A 13856-nucleotide genomic window follows, 5' to 3' on the forward strand; every position below is an offset into this window, starting at 1 on the left:
CAGAGAGGATTTTAGCTCAGCGCCTGAACAGCTGTAATTACTGTTTATAACTATGCCAAGTATATATTCAAAATAAAACAAAAACAAAAAAAAAAGGCAAGTAAACCAAATACTGAAGAACACACACATATACAGCATACATATGCTTGAAAGCAATTTCCGACCTTGTGATAAGCACCTGGCTTAACAAACCTTTAACATATAAATTACTACACAGCATCATTGAAGTAAGTCTGCTTTTATATTTAAATTTTTGACCCTGCTATGCATTTCTGTGTACACAGGAAGCCTAACAACTGTTATCACACAGTAGGACAGCAATTTGAAAGTTACTCCTTCCCTAGACTCTATGTGATTGTTTACATAAGCGACAAATACAGCTGTCATTTAGACAAGGAATCAGACTTCATTGAAGTCAAACTGCAATAACAATATATCAGTTTAAATGTTTAATCATCATCAGGAACGTTGTTGTTCTACATGGGAGGCTGCAATTTACCTGTTACAATCCTGAATGCAGTCACTGCAGTTGCCTTCTTTGAGGTAACATGCTGCTCTGTTAGAGTACAAGATACTTAAATCATCTGGACTTTGTTCTCCTAAAAGAAGTTACAATTAAAATCAAAGACCATTACTAAAACAACATTCAAGAATTAAAGATTTGCATACTGTAAGTTGCACTGCAGTGATGCAGTCTGCTGACAATGCAAAGCTGTAAGGAGCTTTATCATGTCACCAAGAATATGTAATTATTCAAACACTTAAATAAAAGCAAACAGCTTTGCACCAAGTAAGTTAAAAGATTATTTCACTCACCTTCCTAATATTTTGTATTACATGAACTATCCTCTACAGACAATAACAAAGAATTTACTGCACAGTAACTCCTGCCAAAACTCCAGGGATAACCTAGGTTAGTTCATTTGTAATTCCTTTAAATAATCGAAGCAATAATCCTAGATTTAAGTGTAAGGTATTGCACTCACCTAGACCAATGACATATTCAATTGCTTCTGAGTATTTGAGCACAGCTTCTCCAAACTGTCCACTCTTAAATAACTCATTTCCTTCACTTTTTAGTTTTGCAGCAATAGGAGGAAGTGAAGTAGAACTGGTATCACCAACTGGCTGAGACCCTGCTCCATGCGATCTGGAGATCTTCTCATCTTTAGGGGTTTCACTCCTTTGATAGCTGTGTATGTAGCCATTAACTTCACCTTCATGGTCTGACAAATGCTTTTGTGAGTTCTCCTCTGATGTGCCTTTTTTCAATTCACTCTCAGTAGATTCCTTCTGCTTCTTCGTCTCTCTGTCCTCCGCCTTACTGCCATCTCCTTTGGTACGAAACTTTCGGTGCGTGTTCCCCATTGCCGCCGCCCCAGCAGCCGCTTCTCCTCTTACTGGCACGCCAGATTCTGCGGGAAGTTAATGAGCTCAGTTAGAGCTTGCATCATCAGAAGAAACTATCGTCCTGGCAAGAGAGGGGTGTACAGCCAAAGAACACGGGACCAAATCCCTCAGGCACCCTCATGTCACGAAGATTTATTTGCCTCAGAAAACACCCATAAGAACAGAGAAGAATTCCTACTTCCAGCTAACTTGCAATTATCACTGAAAAGGTATTACTATGAAATCTCATTTCTCCTTCCTGGGCACATGGGGAACCCCTGTTCCCTAGTGTCCAAATGGTACAGAGTGCACCTTGAAATTAACTCCTTAAATGCCAGCCATTGCAACAATACTGATACTTGGCTTTTCCGTGACCAAATGGATGTGCTTGCATGTTAAACTTAGAAGACACAACTAACAAACCAGTGATATTGCACACTTCAAAACTCTCCTCAAATACAACATAGAATAGAAGGAAAAAAGTTTATAAATCATTCTCAAAAAGCTTTAATTTAAACATAATGTTAAAACGCCTTTTCTAGAGTTCTGATCACAGATATTAACGTATATAAATTCCTTATTCTTGATACACTCTTGATACTCCCAGTCATGAAAGGCAACTCTGTGCTTTGGTGCTGGGTTTTCACCTTCCCCTAACTTGATGTGCTCATCTGTACAACAGCATTTTTTCAAGCCTTCATATATTGCAGCAATACTTCCAACTGACTCAAACTAAACTTCTGAGGTTGATTGAACATGGATGAACACTAGAGGTTGTTCCAAATTACAGAAATATTTTTTTAATGCACAAAATGTTACTGAAATCAAACTGAACAGGATGGCAGAGCATACGGTTTTTAAAAACAATAAATTCTCTGATGCCTAATAGACAAAAGCTCTAACTGCATCCTTCCTAGCTGTGGTCTCTGTTTTGAAATACTGTGTTTAATATGTTTAATACTGTGTTTAATAATGAGTTCATATTCCACAGTGGGAACAATGATAGGATACATCTATTCTACCCACACAGACATTCTTATAAAACTTCAAGTGAGTGAGTGAGTAAGTAAATCAATCAATCAATCAATCAATCAATGTATGTCACAGACAAACAGGTGATAGGACGTGTGTTTAGCAAGCATTCTACAGCAAAACACTCTTGAGGATCTTCCCAACTGCCAGACACAAAGAAAAAGCAAGGAAGGCAGATAATGCGTGATGTGAATATCATTAATGCAAACATCATTTCCTGAATACAGAAGAAAATTTCCTGAAGATGAAGGCCACAGAACCAATTCTGGATTACACAGGAAACATTTAACACATTTGGAGTCTCCCTGAAAAGAAGAATACTCATAATTAACTTGTTTAGCTGTGAGGTTATGCCAATTGCCTGAATACTTCTGGCCTGAGTAAACATCATGAACAGAATTGTACAGCTATATTTCTCAAATCTAATTCTCACTGTCTGTCCATTTACATGTTCATACCATAAACAATATTCCTGTATTGGAGACTACAGAGAAATATATTCATGAAAGCAGAATGTTTTAAGTTTTTTGTTTTGTTTTTTTGTAATTTATTACATCATCTCTCACTTAAAATAAATTTCCAGCTACACAAAGTATTTATCCTCCAGAAGCGTGGCAGAAAAATAGTGGTGGCAGAATGGAAAGCAACATACCTAATTCTAGTTCACAATAAATTAACCTATTGCGAAGCCAGGAAACATTTTCAACTCTTATCTACTCTGGACCAGCTACATATAAAGGCAACTGGAGTGGTCCGAATCTCCACTATAATAAATGTGACTACACAACAGGACTACATGGACTACTGGACTGACTGTGACTATATGATTAGATGTATAGAGAAGACATGTAAGATGCTTAGTCTACTTATAGCTATTAGAGTCACAGAACATATCAGATTTATTAAATAAATGAACTTTGTATTTGTTTCCAGTTGTACTTTAAAACACAGAGTAATCTATGAAGATGCTTGCCTCCTAAATGTAAAAAATACTTATGTTTATCACATTAACATGTTTGACACTGACGTCAATTGACAATCTTCCCTATGTTTAAAAGCCTAACCATTCATCAACAGAATGGGAGTCTTCCTATGGAGCTAGAAGGCACTTAGTCATCTAAATGCTCCCAATAGAAAGCAATCCCAAATTAAGTAATATTCAAGGCTAGCGACCTGAACCTTTTCTTCCAGGGTTTTAGCTGAGGAGACTTAGTAGATACCTACTGATTTTGAAAAATGTCTTTTACATAAATTTGTGTGCAAATAATGCATTACAGAATCACACATATGCAGTCTAATATTCACAATTAACTTGGCAAACCCATAGACTGGTTTAATTTCAAGATAAAGAACCACACAGGCCACAGAAAATACAAAATCTACAGTTGTCATGCCAAATTCTCTTAAAGAACCAACAGAACGGAGAAAGGGTGGAAATTAACCCAGGGATGTTATTCTGTTGCAGGCTGGAGCACACACTTGGAGCTGACTCCAAAAGCAACCTGTCAGTGCAAAGCTTGATAGCCTCAGCTGCCTCACATGCTCCCACAAGTCAGATATTTTGATTGTGCCAAGAGCTTCATCTCAGCAGTCTTGCAGTTAGTCACACACTAATCCCAGAACGGGAGCTGCACTTCAACTGCTTGCAAACTACATGCAGCACAAGAGTTACGTGTTGTTTACCTCTAATATACTAATATTACTTTCAGCGCACACAGATCTCTTACATTAAAAACCAAAAAAAAGACAAACCAAATTACCTGCCACTTGATCATTTTTACACCCTTTGAGCCAATCAAAGGAGGAAACATGCAGAAAAATGTGATGGTGGGAAGGCAAGAGATCTGTGCAAGAGAAAGAGCTAGGGAGCACAAAATGTTCTCTAACACTGGAAGATATTCCCGACATTAAATATTGGTGTAAAATTACGCACAACACAGGGAAGCACATGGTTTACAGCAACATTTTCCATCTGTTTCTGTTATATCCTTTCTAGAAATAATTCCAAAGATGTGTAACACAACTGGATTCTAGATTTCACACTCAGATCTACTTTAAGTAGTAATTGTAATTTTAGTCTTCAAACAGGCAAAATTCTTTGCAAGCGAATATAGATGAATTGTGTGAATAAACAGTGCAATACCAAAAGGTATTTTTTTCCTCATGTTAAAATTAAATAGGAAATGATATTACATTACTTTTATCTCCATTGCTTCTTTCACTTTCTTCTGTATTTTCCCCTCTTTCCTCATCACCTTCTGAATCCTCTATATCTTGAATAAGTATTCTTTTTCCTTTGCCTTGAGTCTCAGATACAGGCTTTAAACCTTTCAGTTTCTTTTCAATCTCTAGCAGATTTTTCTGCAATATAGAAAAAACCAGCAGGTATATAAATTCTAATTTATATAGAGAAAATACATTCTGTTTAATAATCCACATAAGATCCTGAAGAGCTATAAAATACTACAAATATAAAAACAGAAAAAATAAACGAATGTGACTTTTTCAAGAGTCAGTATCAAAACAAAGATTAACACTCAATGGATCTTTTTGAGAGAAATTTCCAAATAACTTTGATCAGCTAAGACATTATTACTGTTACCATCTTCAGCAACAAAATTTTAGGCACCTAAATTACATAGAGAAGACTCGAGTGCCTACAGTGTCTCACAATTAAGTAGCAAACAAAAGATCTGATCAAATTCAAGTACCTCATTTCCACCAGAGGCACCTATGTAGTCCTGGGAAACTGATCATTGGCACAGTAGGTTGAGTGTGTCCTCAAACTCACACTCAAATCAAACAGTAAAACAATATAAACTGTATTCGCTGTATGCTACAACTGCACACAACTTCTTTCTAGTCACATGCAACTCATTTATCTTTACCTTAGCTATAGCATTTTCTGGTTCGATACATAATACTTTGTTCAGATCCTCTATAGCTGTCTGGTAATTCTGCAGCTGATTGTGTACAGTGGCACGGCGCATCAGAGCTACAAAGGAACAAAGTGTATTATTTATGTATTTAAAGCATAAACCATATAATAATACACTATTTTTCTACACATATTAAGTTTAAAAGTTTTTAAAATTCTGCATTTACTTCATAATTACTCTGTATTAGTAATAACTATTATTTTGATCATTTTTAACAATGTAATTTCACACAGCACCTTTTGAGATAGCAATCATGAACTGTGAAGCATCTTTTAATATTTTTCCAATTTTTCCCTTCCTCCCATGCAAATATAATTAGCTACATTCAAGCCCTTACCTTCAGAAGGGAATTAATCAGCAACTTTCATTGTTTTCATGTCACTTTTAAGGTAATTAATACTTCCGTGTGGAAACAACGCACTGTATGAGTACAAGAGTGCTTATAGTAATCATTTAAAAAACAATAGTTAGCTCCATGCTACTGCACAAGAAAACCCATTATGGATCAACAGGACAGACTGCATAAAACTTCTCTGACTCTGAAAATACTCTTACAATACCCTTGAGGATCTACTCTGTTTCCTTCTTTATTCTTGGACTTGATCTGAAGCTCAGTGAAGTCAACTAACAACATGGATGGATATGTTGCATTTTATTTGCTAGAAATAAAATACTACATAGAAGGGCAAGTTTATGTTCTACTTTACCTTTTACATTGCCAGGTTCCATATCTAGTACCTTCTCACAATCCTGCAAAGCACTGTTCCAGTTCTGAAGTTTGATTTCTGCTTGAGCTTTGTTATTATATGCAGCTGCAGTGGGTATTACTGATATACTCCTGAAAAAGGGAGTATTGATCATGGTAGGCTCATAGTTAAATAACCTGAATGTAGAAACACTTGAGTACTGGAAGCTGAAAACAGTATCATAACAATACTAACACTGATATTCTAACTGTGATAATGGTTAGAAAATCCTTCCTGTGAAACCAGAGGCAACCATCCACCAACTAGATGTACCACCTTCAGAGGTCTGTTGCTTGCCAGGGCTTAGATCTGAGATGTTGCCAAAAAGATGTCATGGCTCATCTGTCCCTTCAGCTATCACCTTGTGCTGCAATTCATGGAGACTTGAATGAAACTGCCAAATTAAACCTTTGAATATCAAGAGTAACTACAGAGCTCTGCAGGCTATGATGAAGAGCATGGGGGGCCACATGGGCTTCTTGATCTTGCTTGTAGAAGGAAAAGACTCAGCAGTGGATGAATCATCCAGGTCTTGCTCCATGGCTGGTATTGTAGACAGGGCTTTCACTTTTAAAACAAGATCATCTCTGAGGAATAAGGAAAACTGGGATCCATACAACAAAGTGGTATGAAACAATCCTTGCCAACACCCTTGCTAACCAAGGACTAACCAACAACCTTGCTAATCAAGGACTCTAACCTATGTTCACTGGGAAGGGGGGCACTAGGGAAGTGTCAGAAGGACAGCGTACTGAAGATACTCTCATACTTTCTTTGTGAAAAAAGCTTGACTGGAGGACAATCTCAACAAAAACCAAAAGAACACAAAATTTAGATACACAGCAGATGGTAGTGGTGATGGGCTACCCAGGAGGAATATAGAGACACTATTTAAGTGCAAGTGATGGAATTAAGAAAGCAAAAGCTTAGCTGAAGTTGAAACTAGTAAAGGGATGTGAGGAGCAACAAGAAAAGTTTGTGGCGTTTTGTTGTGGTTTTCGTTTTGTTCGGTTTAAGGTCTATCAGCAGCAAAACAAAGATTAAGGAAACTGTGCGCCAGCTAGTCAATGCAGCAGAGGACCTAGTGACAAAGAACGTGGAAAAGTTTGAGGTACTCAGTGGCTATTTTGTTTCAGTCTTCATTGCTAAGGTTTGCTCTCAGGCTTCCCAAGTCCCTGAGTCTACAAGCAGATTTTGTAGCAGTGAAGCAGTACCCACAACAGAGGAAGACAAAGTTAGAAAACATTTGAGAAAATAGGATATACATGAGTTCCAGATGGGGTGTTCAGGAAGCTGGCCAATGTTACTATAAGACTGGTCTATACCATCTCCAAAAAGTCATGATGACTGGGAGAGGTTCCTGGTGACTGGTAAAGGCAAATATCACGTCTTCAAGATTGGCAAGGTGGAGGACCTGGGAAACTACAGGCCAGTCAGTCTAACCTCATTTCTCAGAAAGATGATGGAGCAAGTCTTCCGGATTCCTGTCCAGGCTCATGAAGGTTAAGAAGGTGATTAGCAACAGCTAGCATGGATTTGCCAAAGGCAAATCATGCCAAGACCAGCCAGATAGGTTGCTTTACTGAGTGGCTCAGTGAAGGAAGGAAGAAGATGTTGCTTACCTTGACTGTGGCAAAGCCTTTGACATGATCTCCCACAGTATTCTTATAGTCAAATAAGTAAAACATGGTCTAGGTAAGTGGACAATAAGGCAGAGAGAAAACTGACTGAACTCCTGGGCTCAAAGAATTGAGTCATGCCAAGTCCAACTGGTGGCCAGCTACTCATGGCCTCCCTTTGGGATCAATAGTTTATAGCATCTTTATCAGAGGGGTGTAAAATGGAACAGAAGGCACACCCAGGAACTTTGTCAATGACACAAACCTGGGGCAGAACAGTCAACACACTAGACAGCAGAACTCCAGTCAAAGGGACTTTAACCAGCCAGAGGAATGGGCTGGCAGACTTCTCAGGAAACAGAGTAACTCCAGCAACAGTTCAGGCTGGATGCCAACTAGCTAGAAAGCAGAAAGGACGTGGTAGCTCTGGTGGACAACAAATGGAACAGGAGTTAACAGTGTGCTCTCATACCATGTGTTGGGCCATATTCGCAACACTATAGCCAGGAGGTCGACAAAAGTGACTCTTCCCCTCTCTTCAGCACCTATGAGACTACAGGTGGAGTATCTGTGTTCAGTCTGGGGCTCTACTGTACCAACAGACTGGAGTGAGTCCAGCACATCACCAGGATAGTTAAGGGGCAGGAGTACATGCAATACTCCTGAGGAGAGTCTGCAGTAACTAGGTTTGTTCAGCCAGAAGCGAAAGTTCAGGGGAGGTCATTTAGCTGTTTTCTTAATGGGAACTTAATGGGAAGATATGGAGAAAAAAGAGCCACATCCTTCTCAGAACTGCACACTGACAGGGCAAAAGGCAACAGACACAAGTTGCAAAAAGGAAATCTCTGATGACGTTATAGGAAAAAAAAAATACTGTAAGGGTAGTTAAACACTGCGAGAGGCTGTGAAATCTTCGTCCCTTGGAGATATAAAAAACTTAACTGAATGCCCTGAATAACCTGATCTAACTTGGCCCTCCTTTGAGGGGTGATTTGCCCAAAAGATCATTCAGAAGTCATTTCCAACCTAAATTATTCTGTGATTCTGCAGTATAAATGAAATTACTAAGCAGAGTGATTTTACCAGAGGTATGCAGAAAAATAGACAAGTTCTATTTATTTTAAAATCACATCGGCACAACAGAATTGTGTCACAGCGTGTCCTCTGCAAAAGTTTTGAATTTCTTTAGAAATGAGAGAGGTTTGTTTATTGTAAAATAGAAAGTACTCTCGACGTTCAGCTTAAAATAGTAGGCCTTATTACAGGACAAACAGAATGAATAACCGTACGCTGATTATTTCTATATAGAATTCTACTCTTCTTCCATCTTAGTTATACACAAAAAAAACCTTCAGACTATTATCAATCCACTCCAAAATATGTTTTATTTAAGTATTTCTAAATATAGGAAAATAAGGATTTTTTGGATAGTATTAGAAAAATGCCCAGTTAGAAGAGTACAAAGTGTTAATGTCATATATTTCAGAAAGCATACAATGCCGCATGGGGTCAAATATATAAGGATTTTCCATTAGGAAGAATTCTACCTATCCTCACTAATTAATACCTTATTTATTAATATGCCCCAAGAGTAGGGATTTTAACTTATTTTTATATTACAGGTTTGTATTTTATTTATTGCATATAAAATAAAGCTATGGAATTTTTTTTATATCCATGTCCATGTATTAAAAAGGAACAAACAAACAAGAAAGATGTTACGGCTGCAAGTCAGTAACAAAAAAAATACACATAAAATGCCACAGTTCAAACAGGCTGTACACTGTGAGTATCAATACCTTTGTGCACATATATACGTCAACAATATCCAGCTAAATTTTTCATAAGCTCTTCTACAAAATCTTGCCTCCTTCAGTGACAGTATGAATGCTGCTCCCTAAACATAAATCTGTCCAATATTTATTTTATTGCTGTTGCACACAACTTATTCCTATTCATTATTTTCTCCATACTCGTCTGCACTGACCACAGACACATAAATTTTTGAGGCTATCCCACTACAATATCATAGCCCATGAATTATCTTAATACTTCAGTTCACAGTAGTGTAGTGCCATATCATTACCGTCAATTTACAGTGGTAATTAATACCCCAAGATTCCCATACGTTTTCAGTTTCTAAGTGACAACTCGGATTCTTGTAGAACTTGTGCTTTTTTAAATTCCTTATCATTTCAAAGCATTGATTTAAACACAAAATTGAGTTTCCTTTAACATTAATGTGTGAGCAGTGAGCACTTTCGCAAGTCAGACCTATAGTGTCTCAAGATGGGTAATCTGCAAATGAGAAACAAATGTTGGTCTCATGTGAAAATCCTGTTTTTTATAAATGGCATCATGTTCAAACACTGTGGAAAAGGTAGAGAAAAAAAATCTAGTTCTCCAAAGGTAACGTTCAAATACATTAACTGAAACGCTATTCTTCTCTTCCTATTATGGTCAATTCTGTCACCTTGAACTTTCCTACTTTTGAAACAAATACAACAGAGGTCCTGTGGCAACAACCACTATTTACATAATTAAAGCCAAAGTCTGAATGTAGTTCACTGTGCACTAAATAAGGCAAGCAATATGCAAGAGTCTCTTTTTTTTAATCCTGTGTTTATATACCTTTTTCTGGACTGGTACTAATTACAGACAGTGTTATAATGAAGCAGCACATAATTTTTCTTTCTCCTAAGAAGAGTTTAAATAAATTTTACTTATTAACAACTGAGACACTCCTATGGACATGATTAATTAGAATTAATTTGTAGTGAATTTAGTTTCTTATGCTTTTATTTTTGTAAACTTGCCCTTGAATATCAACAGCTTTGAAAAACGTGAAGAAATTTGTGACACCTGTAGGTTGCATCCCCTTACTATTTATCCACTTCTCTTCCTGACAAATAAAAATTAATATCAGGATGTAATAGTGCTTTAAGTATTCTCCTATCAAATCTTTTTGCCCTTTTGAAAATAATCTAATTGTCACTAGCTGCTTCAGTAAGAAGTTGCTTTAATTACATTGCTCTAAAAATAACATTCGCAAGTAAGTCATTAAAATAAAAGAACACAGTAGTATTTACTCACCGAGTATAATATGTCACTGCTTCCACATAGTCACCACTGGCAAAAGCTTCATTGCCCTTTTCTTTTTCACGATTAGCAATAAAAATCTTCTCTTTCTTTGTCATGCCTAGAAAAATATATTTATACAAAACAACTAACAACTGCACAGATGCAATCAAAATACTGTCAGCTAAAATACTCTAAAAGTTGTAATCTGTGTATTATTGTTTAAAGGAACATGGCTTTCTAAAAGACAAATTTGTATTTTATTTGCTATAATAAAAACTTACATTCTTCTGATAGGCATACAATTCAGAATGCAAGATGAAAGGAGCTGGCTCACCTCTACCATAGGTTTATAATAGCAGAAGTATGCTTTACTTCTTTACCTAACACTCTCAACTTAAACACAACATAAATATTTTAACTGATTATTAACACAAAGATTGGATTTTTTTTCAAATATGGTTTCAAGCTCAGTTGACCCCCTAGCAACTTTTGGTATCTCTAGGGGCTGAAAAATAGATAAATGTAATATGCTTCATCAATTTGTATTCACACTCTATAAACACAGTATAACAATTAAAGAAAAATTATGTTTCTAAGACATTACCGGTTGTGTCTATTTTCTTTTCAATTACAGGTAGCCTTGGCCTACTAAAGAATCTTGCTTTTGAGTTATTTTCTTCACAGCCTTCATCAATTTTAGAACACTCCTTTTCCACATCAAACCTTAAATTAATAAAAAGAACAAATTCAATAATGCTGCATTGCAAGGCTCCTTTACTAAAAGAAAGGAATACTATATTTCCATTATAAACCAAAGGAAAAGAGAGATAAAGGCTGTGTTCAATAATCCATGACTAGTTAGGAAAAATATGTTTAGTCTTATCTCCTTTCCTTGTGTGGTTGTCTTTTTTTGTGTGTTGTTCTCCTGCTCCCCTCTTTCTCCTTCTGGTTAATCCCAACCAAACCAAACCAAGAAAGATGTCTGTCTCACCTCCTCGCCATGCCTACTGCCCCAAAGACAGGTAAAATTTAAGAAACAGTTCATCAGGCTCAATCCCAACCCTATCAAATATCTATATTAACCTTTGCCAAAATACCATGGAAGCAGCTTCAAAGTAATTAATACTGTAAACATTCGAGAGATTTCAGAATACTCTCAGACACCTCCAAGTTTAATCTGAAGCAGCTTTTGAAAACAGTGTTTAGGAATTTATATAAAAAAAAATATTGCTATGGTCCTATAAAACAAATACAGTAATAACTAATTCCTACACTATCTAGAAACACTACACTCACTGCTTTTCTCTTTAGGACTTAATGAAAAATAGCCTTTGCTTTCCAATCTTTATAATATGAATAATTTCTATCTGAAATCGAGACACAATTTTGGAAATCTATCCAACTCAAAACCTTTTCAGGTAAGACTAATTGTTCTCCATTTTAATTCTGATCTTTTGCTAGCTTACTTTTACCATTTTATTATAAATTAACCACATTTCAACGTAAGTGTTTTTAAAATATGATGTCAAACATTTTGTTCAGAAATTGCCTAAACAATTATTTGAAGGTTTTGAAATTATGCTCAGAATCTTTTGAAAACATGATATGCTTCAAACTGGAAAACTTATTTCAAACAACTTCGGTTTCAGTATACTCTCATAATCCGAAATACATTATGTGGGAAAATTCACAAACTGTAGTATTATAAGCGTGCTAAAGCACTTAAAGATTGTGTACATAAAACTGTAAACAAAATCCCCAAATTATTACTTTAAAGGATACAGTGGAAAGACGGATGAAAGAATAAATTGTTGCCCAAGTTATTTTGATACCCTGTTTTGTTTGTTCACATTTGAGCAGGAAGGCCCCAATTTCTGAAACATACATGCATGAAAATAACTGATTTTCACAACTGTTTGTAAGAACAGCATCTTATGCAGACAGGGGTTTTGTAGGGGTTTTAGTATAGAGTGAAATATTAAGGTTTAATAACCCAAACTCCACAAATTTAGTTCCCATCTACTGCACTGGAAATTTGTGTCTCCTTACTCTGATCCTACCGCATCACATTCCAGATTTCAGGAGCTAGAGAGAAGCTGCTACCATGCAAAAGAGAGAAGTATGTGCATTTCTCCCTCTGTGTTCAACAATTTGGGGACATCAACCTGTTACATAACCTGGGAGGATAACATGCCACTATTATGTAATGCAGAGAGTGTTTTTGTATCAAGGCTCCATCCACTCTAGAAATAGTCACTGTCTAAACCTCTGATGATGTGTAACTGCATTTGAGCAAACTAAAGCACCTGCCTCATGCTCATTCTTTGAGGTCAGTGGGGGTCAGTACAGGAATAACGATTAATTAGTTTTGGTTTTAATTTAGAACTGTGACTTTAGATACACAGAAGGTCAAATTTATAAGTTACCTGAGAAGTGCTTTCAAAACCTCATAAATTAAGCTAATTTTCATTCCTTGCTTTTATGTCCATAGATTTCATAGCTTAGATATTGAAAGGAAAAATGAAATCTGAAACAAAATCACTTCTTATTTATATTTTCTGCTGACTTGCTATATTTCACACACAAAAGTATAGACTAACTTGTTCTCAGATGTTAGTACAATGCATCATCTGCATTTTAACAGAAAATCTAAGTTTCACCAAAGTGGTGTAATTCCCTGAAATGTTGACCTTAATAATATGTTTCTGGATTTTTTTTTTTTAAACGACCACCATATTCCATTATTAAGCAAATACATAACATTTAACAAAAACTTAAATATAAAGGATTTAACATACTTGTCCCATTCACTGTAATCCCGTGGTATGTTTTTCTTGTTTCTTTGCTTGCCTTGTGATTTTTCATGCTGAAAGAGATACAACCAGCCTGTAAGACATTTTTTAAAGTGGAAAGTGACAACTTTTTGTTTCTGCAATACATACTCCTAGTAACTAACATTATTCATGACTAACCTCAGCATAGTCTTGAACATTTAATTAATATTTTTTAAATAAAATCTTAATGTATTTCACATATCATTGTAGTCTGAG

At 36.2% G+C, this 13856-nt stretch overlaps 1 protein-coding gene across 1 annotated transcript in view; it reads right to left on the minus strand.

The window, feature by feature from the left end:
* SPAG1 (sperm associated antigen 1) overlaps positions 1–13856 on the minus strand; it is a 37397-nt gene that overhangs the window by 15226 nt on the left and 8315 nt on the right. Inside the window, exons 5-12 of the mRNA XM_080340568.1 lie at positions 13605–13672; positions 11411–11529; positions 10819–10924; positions 6068–6198; positions 5310–5416; positions 4620–4782; positions 987–1415; positions 500–599 (exon numbers count right to left, since the gene is read on the minus strand). Coding sequence (XP_080196694.1) covers positions 500–599; positions 987–1415; positions 4620–4782; positions 5310–5416; positions 6068–6198; positions 10819–10924; positions 11411–11529; positions 13605–13672 — 1223 coding nt within the window. The remainder of the gene's footprint in view (positions 1–499; positions 600–986; positions 1416–4619; positions 4783–5309; positions 5417–6067; positions 6199–10818; positions 10925–11410; positions 11530–13604; positions 13673–13856) is intronic.

Source organism: Nesoenas mayeri, assembly GCF_963082525.1.
Source record: "Nesoenas mayeri genome assembly, chromosome: 2".
Classification (NCBI taxonomy): domain Eukaryota; kingdom Metazoa; phylum Chordata; class Aves; order Columbiformes; family Columbidae; genus Nesoenas; species Nesoenas mayeri.